At 36.6% G+C, this 17,951-nt stretch overlaps 1 protein-coding gene across 6 annotated transcripts in view; it reads right to left on the bottom strand.

The window, feature by feature from the left end:
• Window positions 1-17,951, bottom strand: part of LOC5576331 (nephrin) — a 1,001,823-nt gene that overhangs the window by 383,243 nt on the left and 600,629 nt on the right. For all 6 annotated transcript variants that reach the window (XM_021855560.1, XM_021855563.1, XM_021855562.1 and 3 more), the window contains exon 3: window positions 7,829-8,034. In XM_021855560.1, coding sequence (XP_021711252.1) covers window positions 7,829-8,034 — 206 coding nt within the window. The remainder of the gene's footprint in view (window positions 1-7,828; window positions 8,035-17,951) is intronic.

The raw sequence follows: 17,951 nt of genomic DNA, 5'->3' as shown, positions 1-17,951 counted from the left end.
GATTATTTTTTATTTCAAAAACAAAATTTTAAAATCGATTTTCTCCAGAAACGCAGTGACAACTTGTGATTTATTGCACAATGTTTCAAAATGGAAGAATTATGGACAAAAAAGTTATGATTCTTTAAAAAATACAGATTTTGAAAAAATAATCGAAATAGAGGAAAACAATAATTTTTTATGTGATTATTTGAAAGTACAGAAAAATTGCAATCGAAAAGTACTTAGGTAAATTTTTTTCTAGGTTGCATCAATTTCGAGATATACTCATATTTATATAAAATTTTCAAATAAAAAAAGAAAAATAGGCCCTTTTCAAGCATATTGCGTGTTTCTCCATTCCAGAAAAAAAATATTTTGATTGAGCGAATCGTAGCTAAATTGTTTTTTCGTTTGATGTAAACATTTATGCCTAAGTATTGAAAAAAGAGTGCACGGTAAAAAATATAAACCATATTTTCAAATGAAAATTTGAAGCTAATAGTTCTTAAAACCCGCAACATTGATGTTTTTATTTTTTGGATATATTTTGCGGTTGTTGTAGGTATTGTTTAAAACTATTTGGAAAAAAATATGCACGGTAATAAATAATGACAGATTTTTTTAATAAAAAAAATTAAAATCGATTTTCTATGAAAATGCATTTGTGATTTTTATTATTTTTGGACATGTTTTAGGGGACAACTTATGTGATATATTGCACAATGTTTCATAATGGAAGAATTATGGACAAAAAGGTAATAATTTTAAAGAATATTACAAATTCAAAAAAAAATCGAAATAAAAGAAAACAATATTTTTTTATGTGTTTATTTGATAGTACAGAAAATGCATTGGAAGAGTACTTAAGTAAAATATTTGCATCAATTTCGAGATATACTCATACTTATATAAAATTTTCAAATAAAAAAAGTAACATAGGCCCTTTTCAAACATATTTCGTGTTTCTTCATTCCAGAAAATTTTATTTTGATTTCAACAACACAAACCAAGTCAAGTCAAGTACACAGCACTGAAGACGGCTTTACAGTTGAGGTTGAAATACGCGTATCTGTCGAAGGATACAATAGTAGAATTAAAAGGAACAGTACTACTCATTTTTTGTATATTTACAGACATTCTACTAGACAGGCTCCACACGGGTTTTCATCACTTTTGCCTGTGTTAGTAGGTCTGATGTACAAACACGTTTTTCCCATAACCATACATTTGGACATGGTAAATGAATAAAAGAAAAACGATGGTTTTTTTTAACGTACTTCATGGGTACAAAAATAATGCGCTATGTTGTCAAGTTTTATCACTGTAGCAATCATCATTGAAAAAAATGCGGTACAAAAACTTCGTGGTGTGAAGTACCTATGTAGTATATAAGGTAAGTCTGAAACCGTGAGAGCATTAGTGTTGTATCAACAGGGATTGCTCAGTGATTGTAGGTGACGTTTATTTGCCTGTGAAATTGACGTGCTACGAAAGAAGATACAGCATTATATTGTGGATTAAGGAGGCGTTTCACAGAGGTATTTATTTTTGTTGTGCGTGAATCTGTACACATATCATTTTTTCGCAATGAGTTATATCAGTTCAAGATGTATTAAAGTGTTCAAACAAAGTTGTTCTAAACATTGTCGAAATCCTACGGAAGATAATATTCAGAAATTGGTTTTGTTGGGATGTGCTGAACAGAATAAATTAAATAGTAAGCTTAAAGTTTGTGATTCTTGTCGTTTAAAACTGTCTAATTGTACTCAACTATCTAGTAGCGATGACCCATTAAGCAAAGGTAGCAAAGGTGCACCATTTAGATGTTTAGATTTACCTTGTATATATCGGAAGTGCCATGTCCTCTCAGCTAAATTTTACTTGAGTATTTTTCGATAGAAATTTTTCATATATAAAAATATATAGTTATTTTTCTGTTCTTAAAAAAACGCACCAAAAATATCGTTTTACATAAATTCGTTTTATTTATTTTTTTAAATATTTATTTTTTATCCAAAAATTTATCGTTTTGAGGCATTGTGCAAGAAATTACAAACAATATGCTGCAAAACATATCCAAAAATTAAAAACATCAATTTTGCGGTTTTTAAGAACAATGAACTTCAAATTTTTATTTGAAAATTTCGTTTATATTTTTTTTACCGTGCATACTTTTTTAAATACTTTAGTATATAGGTTTTGATCAAACAATAAACAATTCAGCTACGATTCACTCAATCTAAATAAAATATTTCTGGAATGGGAAACACGAAATATGTTTGAAAAGGGCCTATGTTACTTTTTTTATTTGAAAATTTTATATAAATATGAGTATATCTCGAAATTGATGCAACCTAGAAAAAATTTACATAAGTACTTTTCGATTGCAATTTTTTTGTTCTTTCAAATAATCACATAAAAATATTGTTTTCCTCTATTTCGATTTTTTTTTCAAAATCTGTAATTTTTTAAAAAATATCATAACTTTTTTGTCCATAATTCTTCCATTTTGTAACATTGTGCAATAAATCACAAGTTGTCACCTAAAACATATCCAAAAATAAAAAAAAAACGAAACTGCGTTTCTGGAGAAAATCGATTTTAAAATTTTGGTTTTGAAATAAAAAATAATCTGTAACTTTTCTTTACCGTGCATATTTTTCTCCATAAAGTCCTAAGCAATACAGTGTCTTACCGATTTTGGCAACAAGGCTCGATTTTTATGTTGCCAAAATGGGGATGTTGCCAAATTCGGGAATTTTGAAATGCTTATGTTTTTATCATTCATCATTCAATTTATGCATGGCAATGAATGATGTGAAAACTGTCTGGGAGCCTTCCTCAGTTCAGTTTTTGATTCAAAAGTAGATACTTCATGTAGTGATTATATGCACCATCTGAAAAGCACACTTGTTGTACACAGTACAAGCGTGGTAGTCGACTTTCCACATCTCGATATCTCTCCCTATGTAGATGAAGGGACCGTCATTATACATACATTTTCACTCTCATGTCTCCCTATCGCGATGGTCCATTTGATATCGAGATATGGAGAGGCGACTGTACTTTCAGTGGCCATTTGCGACCGTTTCTTGAGCACAAATGTGCAACTTTAAAGGCAGACCATATTGAAAGTAGCAGATTGTGAATACAGGTTCGGTTGAGGATCCTTTTGGGTGGGATTATTTTAGGGATTTCTTGAACATAGAGCGCAATTTTGGTGACATGGCTTAATAGTGAGCAAGGTTCTAAGTGGAAAAAAGTGGAAGTTCTTCTAAATTACTTCTTGCTATTACAATCAATGTTAGCACGGTTGAGATGTAATGTCAGCTTTTTTTCGGGTCTGGCACCCAGAAATAGAATTAATGACGAGTTCTTTTCAAGCATTATGTTCATTTGCTGAGATTCGAGAAATATCAAGCTGAGAGTTGTAAAATTAATGATTAGAGGATTGGGGCCTTCCTTAGAGTCCGCAGCTTCAAAGCAAAGCCATGCTGAAGGCATGGGTTTGATTCCCGGTCGGTCCAGAATCTTTTCGTAATGGAAATTTTCTTGACTTCCTTGTGCAAAAAAGTATCATCGTATTTGCCACACGATATACGCATGTGAAAATAGCAACTTTTGGCATATAAACTTCTCAGTTAATAACTGTGGAAGTGCTCATTGAAACTAAGCTGAGAAGCAGGCTGTGTCCCAGTGAGAACGTAATGCCCAGAAAAAGAAGGATTGGAATATATTTCTTGAAAAAAAATCATGTTAATGAAGAAATGTGTGGCGAATTGAAGCAACGCGAGGAGTCTTATTCGAACTGAAAATTATTGAAAGTTATGCTGTCGAAATTTCCAATTTCATTCATTTCATTGCGTTTGATTTTTCAAGAGAATACCATTAGATTTTTTTACGAACTCGTTAAGAAACTGCTTTCAAAATTTCTTTGGCACATATGAATTTACATATGAACAGGATTTCACCAATTGATGCTTCTGGTAGAAATACAATTGCTACATGTATCATTAGGTTCGATTTCTGATTTTCTGTAAGATTCTGGAACATCCGTGAAAATGAAAACGAAGATCAAAAATATCTATTTTAGATGCGTTGAATTATCGCAAGGATGTGTTCAGTAAAACATTTGACTGTTGAAGAAGCGTCAATCTGGACTAGATTGCTAGAGATGATTTCCAAATGTCTATATTTGATAAATTCGACAGGAAGAAGAACCATATAAATGTTAACAACGTCCAAAGAATTTTGATCATGGGCTCTTCTTCTACTCACTCTTAGAATTATTCTATAAAAGTTTTTCAATGACTACTTCAAAACCCATTCTCAACCATTTGACAAAATTGTCATCTAGTGTTATGAATAAACTTTCTCGATGTTTTCCTCAACAACTGTTACTGAATGCCTACAGAAATACCCAAAAGAAAACACTCATCTTCAAAATCTTTTACGGATTAACTAATCAATGATCACAAGATTCACATAATCCGATTAAAAAAATACAAGCACAATAATAATAAAACATTAGTGATCAACACAGTAAAGTTGATCATCCTATCATTTGATGCTTTTATTAGACTTGTTTTTACTGTTGATTATCATCCTATTCCACCAAATTATTATGCCTTTTAAACGATGTAGCAATCATTTATCCAGCTTGCTATATTTGTACAGAATTCTTCTATACGTTAAACAATAACTTTGAAATATGTGCATTCTACTTAAAAGTGCGTTCAACATTAGCTTTCTTAGCTCGCAATGGTCATCAACATCTTCATTTTGACTTATTTTCATTTTGTTCAAACTCATAATATTAGGTTACAGTACTTAATAATTAATTGAAAATGTTTTTCAATGTGTTGCCAAAATCGGGAAGAAAATGTTGCCAAAAACGGGTGTTGCCAAAATCGGAGGTAGACAAAAACGGGTGTTGCCAAAATCGGGAAGGCACTGTACCTACAACTTTGTAGAAGATCTCAAATCGATCGGACAAATTGTTTTCGAGTTACAGTTTTTTAAAGATTTGCTATGCATTTTCCGATACGCCCTTCTCAAAAATAAGACGAGGTTCAAAATGGTGGTCTGAAAGTACATAATAGCATTTTTGGTCGTAAAGAATCTGCATGCAAATTTTCAGGCGATTCAAAAAATACAAAAATTAAAATTTTAAAAAACAAATCGTCATGTTCGGTGGAATTACTCCATACAAATATTTTTTGAAGATGTTCTAAACGTTAATCTTGGAGGATATACTAAGAAAATTGATGGAAGACTCATCGGAAACTTGTTGGGGACTTAGGAATCCCTTAAAATTATTTAAACGAATCTTTGAAGAAATTTTCGATGCAATCTCTAAGGTATTTTTTATGGTTATCCTTGGAAAAACACAGGTTATATTCTTGAGATACCGAAACAAAATTCTTGGATGATTTCCTTAGAAAAATTCTCCACGAGAAATAATCATTTAATGAAGTTCTGGAGAAATCTTCGGAATAAGCTCTGAATGTTTCGCAATACCTAAACCTCACGAAATTGCTGGAGAAAATCATGAAAAAATACAAACAGTAATACTGACGAAAGACACGAGAAATTACAAAAACGAGTGATAAATGTCTGGCCTGATTCTATGATGGAGAATCAAACTCTTATCTTCTGGTTCCTATTAGGTTACGTTTTGTTTTTCTGTTTCCTGTTTGATTCATTTTGGGTCACTTTTGTTTGCTGTCTGGTCTCATCTTGGTCTCTTTCTCCAAGCTAAATATCTCAAAAGTTGCTATATTCAAGACACTTAAATACTACCAACCTTGCATTGTGATCAATAGTCATTTTGAAAATTAATACTAAATAACTAAGTTCTATTACTTAATCTATCGATCTATAAATTGAATTCGATCTTAATCTTAAACTTTGTTGAGAAAGCTTTCAGTCACATTACAAATCGTTAGAAATTTAGGTTTGTTTATCCAAATCGTTTTTGAATCTTTCTAATTTTCTTTTTTGGAAATTCATTTGAGTTTATTTGCATAAATTATTGCGTATTTCTTGAAATTAATTGAAGCTTCAAATCGTATGATGCGATTCAAAAAAGTATGTACTATTGCCTTGATTCTAATTATTTGTGAAAGTTTAACTACAAATATATTTCTCAAGATTTGTTGGGGCCCCTAAAATGTGGGGTCCCGGGGGCCATGCCCCCCCCGTATATGCGGCCCTGCCTGATACTCTTCTGGTTCTGATAATTAAAAACACAACATACGGTCATCGTTGTTTGTTTTCTTCATCAATTTTTGTGCCATCTTCATTGGTACAATCATACTGGTGGTGGTGTGGATACTTTGATGGTGGCATAAATATCAGTGAATTGAGTATAGTGAGCATGGTGTTTTTCGTTCTTGTTCTTGGACATATCTGAAAATTCCGATATTGTGTTTTTTGATGTTTTGAAGATCTGTTTTTGGCCAGGGCGATTTGTTTTTTTTTGCGATAAAAATGAAGTGGTTTTAATTAAAATCATCCAATTAACTCTGAATTTGATGGATTGTAATCTATAAATTAGAAGGCCTATATTGTATTGAGCATATTTGGATTCTAAGGATTAGTCTAAGAATAGCCCATAACTATACGTGTAGATCTGGTCTCCTGTATTGAAATGATTTCTTGGATTCTAAGGCGTTGAGCTTAAAACATAATATATCACAATTGCTCGACAAAACATGAGTACGAATTGCAGTGATGAAGCTCATAATCATAGCAGCTTATCTTATAGAGAAGCAACAAAAACTAATTCTTCAAAATAAAATTTATAATTTTTGTTTCGAAAAATTCCGCAAAAATTATGGTTTTGTTTCAAGTTTTATGGAACATTTCCATATTTCGTTTTATTTCATCATTGAAAATGATAGAAACCCCGGGTACCGTTTTGTTTCTTACGGCGTGATAAAAATCATATCGCACACCCTCATGGTGGCGCCCTCCTCCAGAGACCGTGCGACCCCGGAAAATTCGATTAAAGTTACTGAATTGGAACGTTATTCGTTGCCAACCACGGAAAACGAGGATAATTCAACCGAGCTCGACCGAGCTGCTCGCCACCCCCGGGGGTAATACTTTATGATGATTTACGTTCTGAACCGAGTGGTAGTCGTCGGAAAATCGTTGGTTCGGCGAAAAAATGAATTAATCTACACTTGGTGGGATCGGACTTTTCCATGAATCTTTGAGAAATTTCAACTTTATTTCTGGAAGTAAAACGGTAACTTCAATAGTTTTTGCATTATTTTTGATTAACTGATGAACAGGAATTATGTTATTCGGTAAATTGTAGATCCCGGGGACGAATTATTAGTGTCCGCAGCTACAAAGAAAAGCCATGATGAAGGTGTTTGAATTCGATTCCCGGTCAGTCCAGGTCTTTTCGTAATGGAAAATTCCTTGAAGTCCTTAGGCATATAGTATTATCGTATTTACCACACGACATACGAATGCGAAAATGGCAACTTTGGCAAAGAAAGCTTTAATAAATGTGGAAGTGCTTATTGAACACTAAGCAGATAAATAGGCTTTGTAACAGTGAGGACGTAATGCCAAGAAGAAATAAGTTACGCGTTAAAAAATTATCCGCATTATCAAGATACCTCGTTTTGCGACACCAATACTTGACTTATCCCAAAAAGTAACCGGAACCACTGAAAACATATGTTCCTCCCCAATTTCCTGTGCGGTGAAGACTTATTCGATTAACGTCTTGCTCAAACTGGTCCTCCGATCGGAACGTTTCCAAGATGATATGAATCAAACGCAAATAATTGCCACCCAGCCAGTTTCCGGGTTTCCGGGTACTTACTTATAACCGACAGCTGCACCCTGGTGTTCCTCGTGGGGCTCTTGTGGAAATCTACCCGACATCGGTACACGCCACTGTCGGAATTTTTCGTCTGCCGGATTTCCAGCACTGCCGGCGCCCGATTTGGGTAGAAGTTGGCCCTCCCGTCGAAGGACGTATTCGAACTGCGGTGAGAGCCCTCGCGGGTGGAGTCCCGAGCGTCGAATCTGCGAACGAGAGGAAGATATTTGGATTAAAATATAGTATTTGAATTTGAACTAAACGATAAATCTCGATGCACATGGCTACTCTTTTAAAGAAATTGCAATTGCAAACCATACCTACGGTTTTTGAATAACTTTCTATAATTTTGACAAAGCATAACAAAATCTTTTCACAATTTTCTAATTTTGACAAAGCATAACAATTTTTTTGAGAAAATGAGAAATTAAGTATACGAAGTTACATATTCTCGGCAGTCTAAGCCGATGTCGATCGTCTTTTTTAATTCTCTCGGACATAGGCACACAAATTACTTGTCCGTCTGTTTACATTTATGCGCTGCACAATCTTCTATCGATTCACACAGACAGACTCATTGAAAACTTTTTGGAAACATTTTTACAACTTTTCGAACATCTCAGACTCCACCCCCCCTTCCGAATCTGTCGGGCCCCCATTCTTCTATTTTGTACAACAATAATGGGAAACCGATTTTCAAACTTTTTTAAATTTTGAACCGCCTTAATGTAGCATATTACATGTACCGTACTATGCTCCAATGAATTTGGAAACAACAAGATTTGAAAGTGTTCCAATTAACTACACACTTCTAGCGTGTCAAACATCAAACTTACAGCAACTTAGTCCACAGATTGAGGCTCCTACCGAGAAAACACCGATGAAAACATGCTGTTTCCTGTCCCACATCTTCATTGCTTCCGGTTGTAGTTTGACACGATTTCCTCGACCGATTTCGCAACTTTCCTCCCCACCCCCTCCTTACAATCGGGCAACAGGAAAGCACATCAAAGAATCCAATTCCCATTCTCACTTTTCTGTTGCCGTCATTATTATTTCATTGATTCGCATCCTTTCCACTCGTCCTGGCTGACCATTTCGGCCATCATCATCAGCAGCAGCAACAACACTAATGGGGTAGTCGACTGTTTCCGGTGCGCCGGCAGCCTCCGAGTTGTGTTGAAGGCCACTGGACCAAATAATAATAAATAAATAAATAAATTCCGATGATATTTCTCGTCGTAACACGCTTGTCTGGCACATGCTGGAGTGTGGGTGGAAACTTGTGGCTGGGCTCCAGGGTGCATGGGGGAAGTGTGACGATGACGTAGTGAAACATGTGCTATCACCACTTTCCGAAGTTGATTGGAAGGTTTGAGGAATATGGGGTGAGATTGAGGCGGTAGTTCAGGGTAATCACTGAGTTTCGGTGACTTCCTAGCTCGGCAGGCATAAGCCCAAATGATAATGTGGGCCATATGTCTTTAGAGCACGTGCCGAAAAGTATGCAGAAAATCAAAGAAGTCATTAGGGGGAGATCCCCCAGTACCGGACACTTCAGCCACTAAATTCATAATTCGAAAAATATTGGTTTTATGTGCTCGTGTTACCCATTTATGATAAATATTTTCATTTTAATAGTGTACAAAAATAAATTTAAAAATATAAATATGAATTTTGACATTGCATTTTGATGATGTATTTTAGTACCAAATTGATCGATCTTGAAAGGTGGCACCCAATACCGGACACAATCTGGGAATGCCTCGAATTCTGTAAATTTGGACATCATTGAATGTGTTTACTTTAGGAATAGTATATAATTGACAATTCAATGCATTTGCAACATTTACAAGAACAATTTGAGTATTTCATAGTTTTCAAGATGTCCATCAAAAACCTCTTTCTTATATGATGAAAAATAGCACATTTTACGATGTTGTTCTGAATGTTCATTTTTCTTAATTTTATTGCATGTTTGATACCATGATCGACGGAATCCATGAGAAATGAATGTATTTTGAGATACTCGTGCAATAATTACAAAGATATCATATAACAAATCAGGCTGTCCGAAACTGGGGGACAGGAGGTGCTTGAACAAAATTGTAATTTGTCCATATTTAGTCCAATTATGGTACAAAATTCATTCATACTATCAAATTAGGATTATGTTCGAATATGCTTGCGTGATCGAAAGTATTTTTTCATATTCAAAATATTCTAAATAGGCTCAAAATTAAGGCAATACGTCAATTTTTTTGAAATTTTCAATCTTTTTTACTTTTTTAAAAAGGCATGCATATTTCAAGGATGTGTTATTCTACGCAAACATTAGTCTCCATAATAGCTTCCTTTACTACTAATACACCATCTTGATTGGACCATGATTTCTCAATGTTTCGACTTTGTCCGGTATTGGGTGCTGTCCGGTACTGGGGGATCTCCCCCTACAACTGCTTTTAATTGGATTCTAGAGTAATAAAACAGACACCTACTCGTTAATGCTTCCAGTGGACGATTTGCCCTTTGAAGGAAGCATCACACTAGGCAACGGGCTAGCATCATCAGCAGGAATCGAACCCAAATGCTTGGTAACACTAACCGCACGGCCGCGAAGCCCACTATACTGAAATAATAAAAAAAAAATCTTGGCCAAAAGCAAACCAAAAAACATTTACATACCGTAATCCGGGTAACATTGGTCAGCGGGGTAACATTGATCGCAATGACTCCCCCCTTCTCCCCCTTCTGTTCATGAGAAGGGGGAAAATTGAGTTGGGCTAATGAGTAAATGTTTCAACTTTTGGAAACATTGATTTTTATGATTATGGATGACATGATCAAAGAATCATGTTTCACATGAGTTCTGAAAACGATATGAGCAAAAGAAATGTGGCTGACATTGCCTAAACGATTTCGTTGTCAAAACTTTGATAAATATGTTCAGTTAAGCATAATTCACAAATTACAATATCAACTACAACTTCTGGCATATTCTACAACCGATACCGGGACCCTTAAAAATTACATAAACTATTATACACATTGAGTAATTTATATCAACATAAAATCATTTTAAGTACTCCGGAATGTTCTGGAGTCGATTACGGTAGCCTTTAAGGTGGAGATGAATCGAAGCCAAACTTCAAATTTTCAAGAGCACGGATCTGGAGTACCAAACATCCGTTTGAGCTGAAAATTTAATCGATTGGTCACTACCAGCGAGTGACCAATCGATTAGGTTTTCAGCTTAAACGGATGTTTGGTTCTCCTGATCCGTGCTCTTGAAAATTTTAGGTTAGGCTTCGATTCATCTTCACCTTAAATGGACTTTAGTTCGAAGATTGCAAACAATAGCATGCAACACTTCAATCTTCTAGGTTTTTAGCCGGGAGTGTAAAATGCAAATTGAGTAAATACACTACCCGCCATAAGTATGGAATCGCATCATCTAGTATTGCAACACCTCAGTTGAATATTGCAGCACCCCCCAAAAAGTTTAGTATCCCCCGTAAACTATTACACTAATGACGCAATATCTTGGAGACCTTACTTTCTAGAAAGCTGCGGTCTTCAGCAAAGTTATTCAGAAGCCTTACGGCGTTCATCAGCTGAAATTTTTAATACGCCATTTTGCCGCTACGTGTCGCTAGTGTGTATGTAATTTGGTCATATTTTAACAGGCTCTAGCTCATGAACCTGTCCACCTAGAATCTTCGTGTCTTCAGCAAAGATGTTCAGAAGATTAAAAGCAATGAGAGGCAGCACTGATTGGTTGGCAATTTTGCCGCTACGTGGCGCTAGTGTGCTTGTAATTTAGTCATATTTTAGCAGGCTCTAGCTCATGAACCTGAGCACCTAGAACGTTCGTGTCTTCAGCAAAGTTGTTCAGAAGCTTAAAAGCAATGTGAAGCAGCACTGATTGGTTAGTAATTCTGCCGCTACGTGGCGCTAATGTGCATGTAATTTGAACATATTCTAGCAGGCTCTAGCTCATGAACCTGACCACCTAAAACGTTCGTGTCTTCAGCAAAGTTGTTCAGGAGCCTAAGAGCAATGTGAGGCAGTACTGATTGATTAGAAATTTTGCCGCTACGTGGCGCTAGTGTGCATGTAATTTGGTCATATTTTAGCAGGCTTTAGCTCATGAACCTGACCACCTAGAATGTTTTAGCAGGTTCTAGCTCATGAACCTGACCACCTAGAATGCTCCTAAAGTATATGCGGTGATATCACATTGAAAACACGTCCGTTTTTGTTCTTGGTTCAAATCAATGTCTTGTATCTTTCTTTTTGATTTACATCAAACCTTAACTCTACACTCAAGCTTAAGTCTACACAAACTTAAATTCTATGGGAGGAGCTTGGACTTATTTTTGTGAAGACGATAGCCAATCGTCATGAAGCAGGCTGTTTGTTCAACATGTGTCTTTTACTGCACGGGTGGTATTTTCTGTTTGTTCAACATTGAATGTGGGTCAGGCAAGTGTCAACTGCCTAGTCCCAAATTCAATGTTATGATATGGTCGAAATAACATGTTCATGAAAACATGTGTATGCAATAAATTTTGAATGAGGTCTGTTGTGAAATCTGAGTATGCACTAATGAATGTTGGCAATCAAGTGCCTTAATGTAAATTATGACTCGAGCAGTGAAATGGTATATGAATGATATTATTTGGGATGCTACACTCCCAAAATAGGGTACTTGATGAGATTTATTGCTAACCAATCAGTGCTGCCTCACATTGTTTTTAAGCTTCTGAACAACTTTGCTGAAGACCGCAGCTTTCTAGAAAGTGAGGTTTCCAAGATATTGCGTCATTAGTGTAATAGTTTACGGGTGATGCTAAACTTTTTGGGGTGCTGCAATATTCAACTGAGGTGTTGCAATACTAAATGATGCGATTCCATACTTATGGCGGGTAGTGTACATATAACAAAGGATCATTTACCTACAAGAACTTGTGGGATGTTGTATCGTTGATTCTGGGTTGTCTTTTTCCGTGGTCTCGAAATTGGCTTCAGACTCCAGAAGTACTTTTTTTCCTCATCTGTAGAGCCTTTTAACCACTGCTTCCATTATTTAGGAATATTTTAATATGACCCATATTTCATTTGGTGCTCATCAAATGTTTTCACAATTGAGATATGATAGACATTGGTTGATGTGTCACACTGTCCCAACTGGACACAACTCGTTTTATAAAGTCTATTACCCTATTAGGACTACCTTGTCAAATTTCCAAGGGCTCTAATAACCCTTTTCCAAATGCTAACATTCTTTGATCAAGCAATGCTCCGCAGTTGCAGAGTGAATGCTCAGCAGTTTCGTTTTCAGCTTTGCAAAAACGACACTCAGAGGATTGGATTTTTTCCATCTTTTTAAGATGATACCTACTTGGGCAGTGACCGGTCATCAGACCAGTTATTACCCTAAGATTTCCTTTATTAGGATTCAGTATAGCCCGGGCTTTAGCTAGACTGGGTTTTATGAATCTTTTCGCTTGCTTGGATGTATCCGTGGCGTTCCAATTGGATTCTACCATGGACATTTCCCAATTTTTAGTTTCATCCTGAAAGTCCAGAAGTACTTGTAAATGGCATTATGCTGCTTGCATTTACTCAATTTGCATCCTATTATACTCTCGGCACAAAACATTCATGATTGAACTTTCGCTTGATAGGATTTGCAGTCATAGGGTTGGTGTCCTTTTCCAGGGGCCCGGAATTGGCCCTAGAACATCCAGGAAAAAAATTGAAAATGACACTATGTTGCAAGAAATTACACAGTGTGCATTATTTTATACACCCAGCGAAAATACCTGATGATAAGTGTGTCGCATGATATGGATTGCAATCATCGGATCTACGTGCTTTTCTAGGGTCCTGGAATCGACTCTAGGATATTACAGAAGTACTTGTAGATGGCCTTAATAAATTACTCATTATGCATTGTATTATACCTCTGTTGTAGAATCTTGAAGAATGGTATTTCGAACCAGCGAGAATGGTTCCAAATAAGTTTTAAGAGTTAAAATATATTAATAGTTCATGATTTAGTTATCAACACTGTAGTTCTGTTTGATCCATGTAAAATAATTATGAAAATATCTAAAATGACCTTCGGAAAGATCCCACGGAACATCCGTGCAAATCCGAAACCGACCGCCCGATGATTGGGGTGCCCCAGACAACCAGCAGTTGCATAACGGTTTACGTGAAAAGTCGTTTATTTATACACATTGCATCGCACCCGCACTACATGGTGGGTGAAATCATTTGATCGATGAGTTTCTCCGCATTAAACGAGTTCATATGTACAATTCGTTTCGTCCCGTATACTTGTACAAAGTAAGTCCGATCCGTTTAAGAGTACAGATAAATTTGCAACAAAATCTGCGTACTCGCATTTCATGCTATTTTTCATCATATAATATATGTGCGTACATCGCCTCCACTTTTGTACGTATAAGGCCTTTTCGCAGCATCGTGAAACTTTGCACATGTAAGCATCGCATTAAGCAAAAGGTGTTTTCGTTATATGTGCATTATGGTTGTCTGGGTCCTAGTATAGGTTTATTATTTATTTAGTTGGTGTTACATCAATTAATTTGATAAAACCTCGTTAACGATGTAACGCCAATTTACTCGGTCCATGGATGTGTCCCTCCAAATTCGATTTCTGGGAAAGCTGTACTCGTCCATGATTTTCCATAGCTCTTCGCGGTTATAAGCCGCATTAAAATCGATGAACAGGTGATGCGTTGGGACTTCACGGCAATTCTGGAGGATTTGCCGTACAGTGAAGATTTGGTCCGACGTCGAGCGGTTGTTGATGAAACCAGCTTGATAACTTCCTACAAACTCATTCGCTATTGGTGATAGACGACGGGAGATAATCTGGAATATCGCTTGGTAGGCGCTTCTTGTAGATGGGGCATATGACGCTTCCACTCCTTCGGAAGTTGTTCCGTTTCCCAGATTCTGAAAAACAGCCGGTGCAGACAGGCGGCAAACCTCTCCGGGCCCATTTTGATGAGTTCAGCTCCAATACTATCTTTAACAGTGGCTTTGTTATTCTTGAGCTGATTGATGGCATCCTTAATGAGGGGGCATGTTGGATTCCTTCATCCGTCGAGCTGACGTAGTCACTTCTTCCGCTGTCGTGACCCTCTGCGCCTGTGTTCTCCGTGCCATTCAGGTGTTCGTCGTAGTGCTGCTTCCCCCTTTCAATCACCATATGTCTGTCCGTCAAGTTACTTTTATCCTTATCCCTACACGTTTCGGCTCGCTGCACGAAGCCTTTTCGGGATGCGTTAAGCTTCTCGTAGAACTTTCGCGTTTCTTGTGAACGATGCAGCTACTCCATTTCTTCACATTCTGCTTCTTCCAGGCGCCGCTTTAAGTCCCTGAAAAGGCGGGTATGCTGCTTTCGTTTCCATTTATATCGCTCCACGTTTTGTCGCGTTCCTTGCTGCAGCATTGCAGCTCGCACTGCATCCTTCTCCTCTAAAACCTGTCTCGAACCAATCGTTACAGTCCTCCTTTTTGCGTACCCGACGATGCTCTCGGCTGCGTTGTTGATGGCTGTTTATGTTTATGTTGCTCCAGCAGTCCTAGCCAGTGTCGTAAAAATTCAGCCGAGTGATACCCGATCAGTGCGAAAACGAACAAAAAAAAACTCCGCTAGCAAGAAACCATTCTGACTTCGAGTGCGAATGCGACGAGGAAGAGAGTGGGTGCAACACACGCACGCATTCAGTTTCACCTACTGTTGGTGTCATTTCAAAATTCAATTTCACCTAGAGGCACTGAAATTGAAAATTGAATATAAAAAATTACAAATGAAATTTATATTACTGGTGTAAGAAAACGGCAATGTGACGCCTCCAGTTGATGAATCATGATTGTTTTCTAATAAAAAAAATACAACTTTTGCAATTTGCGGATGTTTTTGTTGGGTTTCTGACGGTAATGATTTTTTTCACTAGCGAAATTGAATTTGCTGTCAGTAGGTGGATGAGAATCAGTGTAGAAAAAGTAATTGAAAAACTGAATGCACGTTCAACCAGATTCGTGCATGTATTGTCATAAAAACATTCACACAAAGAAGAATTCAACGATGACGGATCCTACTGAGGATCGGCGTTGTTGACTGTATATTGAAATATACAGACACTGGTCCTAGCCCTATTCCGGCAACGCTACCTCGAGATGCTGCTCGTAGATGGCGGCGACGGTCGGTTGGGCCAGTCGCGCTAACTTATACCGAGACGGGTGTCGATACCGTGCATTGTTGATGACGGATAGTTTTGGGGCGCAGTTTCACCATCGCGAGTACGAAGCACTACCACTAGATAGTGATCAGAGTCAATGTTAGCGCCACGATAGGTTCTGACGTCGGTTATATCGGAGAAGTGTCGTCCATCGATCAAAACATGGTCGATTTGTGATTCCGTTTGCTGTGGTGATCTCCAGGTGTATCGATACGGGAGACTGGGCTGGAAGTAGGTGCTGCGAATGACCATGGAGGTCTTGGAGGTGGCGAAATCTATCGGTCATAGGCCGTTCTCGTTCGTCAGCCGCCCTCTCGGACGATGGTCAGCCGCCCCTGACATGGGGAACAGACGCTGTTGTTTACAAGTAAAGGTTACAAAACGTGAATAGTGTTGTGGTGTTGTGTTTCAAAGTGTAGTTGAAATCGATTGAATGTTGTGGAAATTTGTTATTGATCACAAAAAACATGTTTGTAAAAATAGTTCAGGGAAGCGAAGCTTAAACTAAATACTTGAAAAATTAAAAAAAAACATAAGAGAATCGAGCCGTACAACGTATATTTGAGCCGCATTTTAAATACAATGGGGTCTGATTTGGGAAAAGTTTATCACAGTGCATCATTTCCGTGTCCATAAACATGCAGAATTACATAATTTGTTCAACACATCTTTCAGAATACATTTTCATGTCGTTTCGTTACAAACATCATGTGTTAAATAATTTTCAAAAATATCATGAATCTATTTGCGATTATTCTGAATATATTAACCATAAAGTTAAAGGTAGTCTTTAGAATTCGTTCTTTGCTGCCATTCAAAATATTACTAGTGACGCCAAATTGAAAATTTAAACATATATGATTATCAAAAGACTTTATCCAATATATTCTGAAATGTATAAAACTAAACTATTTTTTTTCCTTCCTTGCTCTCAACATTAAATTGAATATACCGTGCAGATTCGAATTGCTCAAACGCTGGCCAGAACACCGGCCTTGATTCACCCAAATAATATAATTTCGTAAACTTTTATGAATGAAGAATGAAGGCGACCTCATAAGATTGAACCAAAGCGATAAAAATGGGTATGATTTCAAAAATATCGTTAGGAAGGGGAAACGTATTTTTAACGGGAAGGAAAAAATCTGAAAGTCCTCTTCAGTTGGGAACGCAAACCATAGATAAGGTATAATTCAATTGGCGGTATTATTTGATCACTTGAAGGTGACCTTCCGAGAAGTCTTCACAGCATTTGTATTTTGTAACCAGTTCTGAAGCCATAAGAATCATTTTTTTTTTTAATTTAATATAAAATATGTTTTAAATAGCATTTTAAAATGGATATCGAGTTATGGAGAGAAATTCACCTCTCATGTGACATCGACTAGTGGAGATATCGACTTATAGAAATATCGAATTATGGAGAGTACGATGTATGGAAATTTTAAGGGACTAAAAAATGCATCGAGTTGTAGAGTATATCGTGTTCTAAAATATCGAGTTGTGGAGAGTCGACTGTAGTTAGCGTTGCCAAGTAATTATTGAAAATAAAAAGAAGTTAGTTGTTTCTGTCGGACGTCATTCGCATCGCATTTTAAATCAAGTTTAACCTTCGGGCCGTCACGCTGTTGTACTTTGTACAACGGTTGTGATTTATATGCTATTATTTTGCAACAAAGATATCTATCGACACCAAATCAAAATGTATTCCTCAAGAATCTTCTAAAGAACAATACTCGATAGTTTTTGTGTACAGTATTGCCCTCTATTATGTGGCAAAATCAACAAATGTACATAGAAGTCGCAAAATAATGAATGCACTATAGACGGTTATACCACAG

This window comes from Aedes aegypti, chromosome 3 (genome assembly GCF_002204515.2).
Source record: "Aedes aegypti strain LVP_AGWG chromosome 3, AaegL5.0 Primary Assembly, whole genome shotgun sequence".
NCBI lineage: Eukaryota > Metazoa > Arthropoda > Insecta > Diptera > Culicidae > Aedes > Aedes aegypti.
This window is presented reverse-complemented; position numbering and strand designations above follow the sequence as displayed.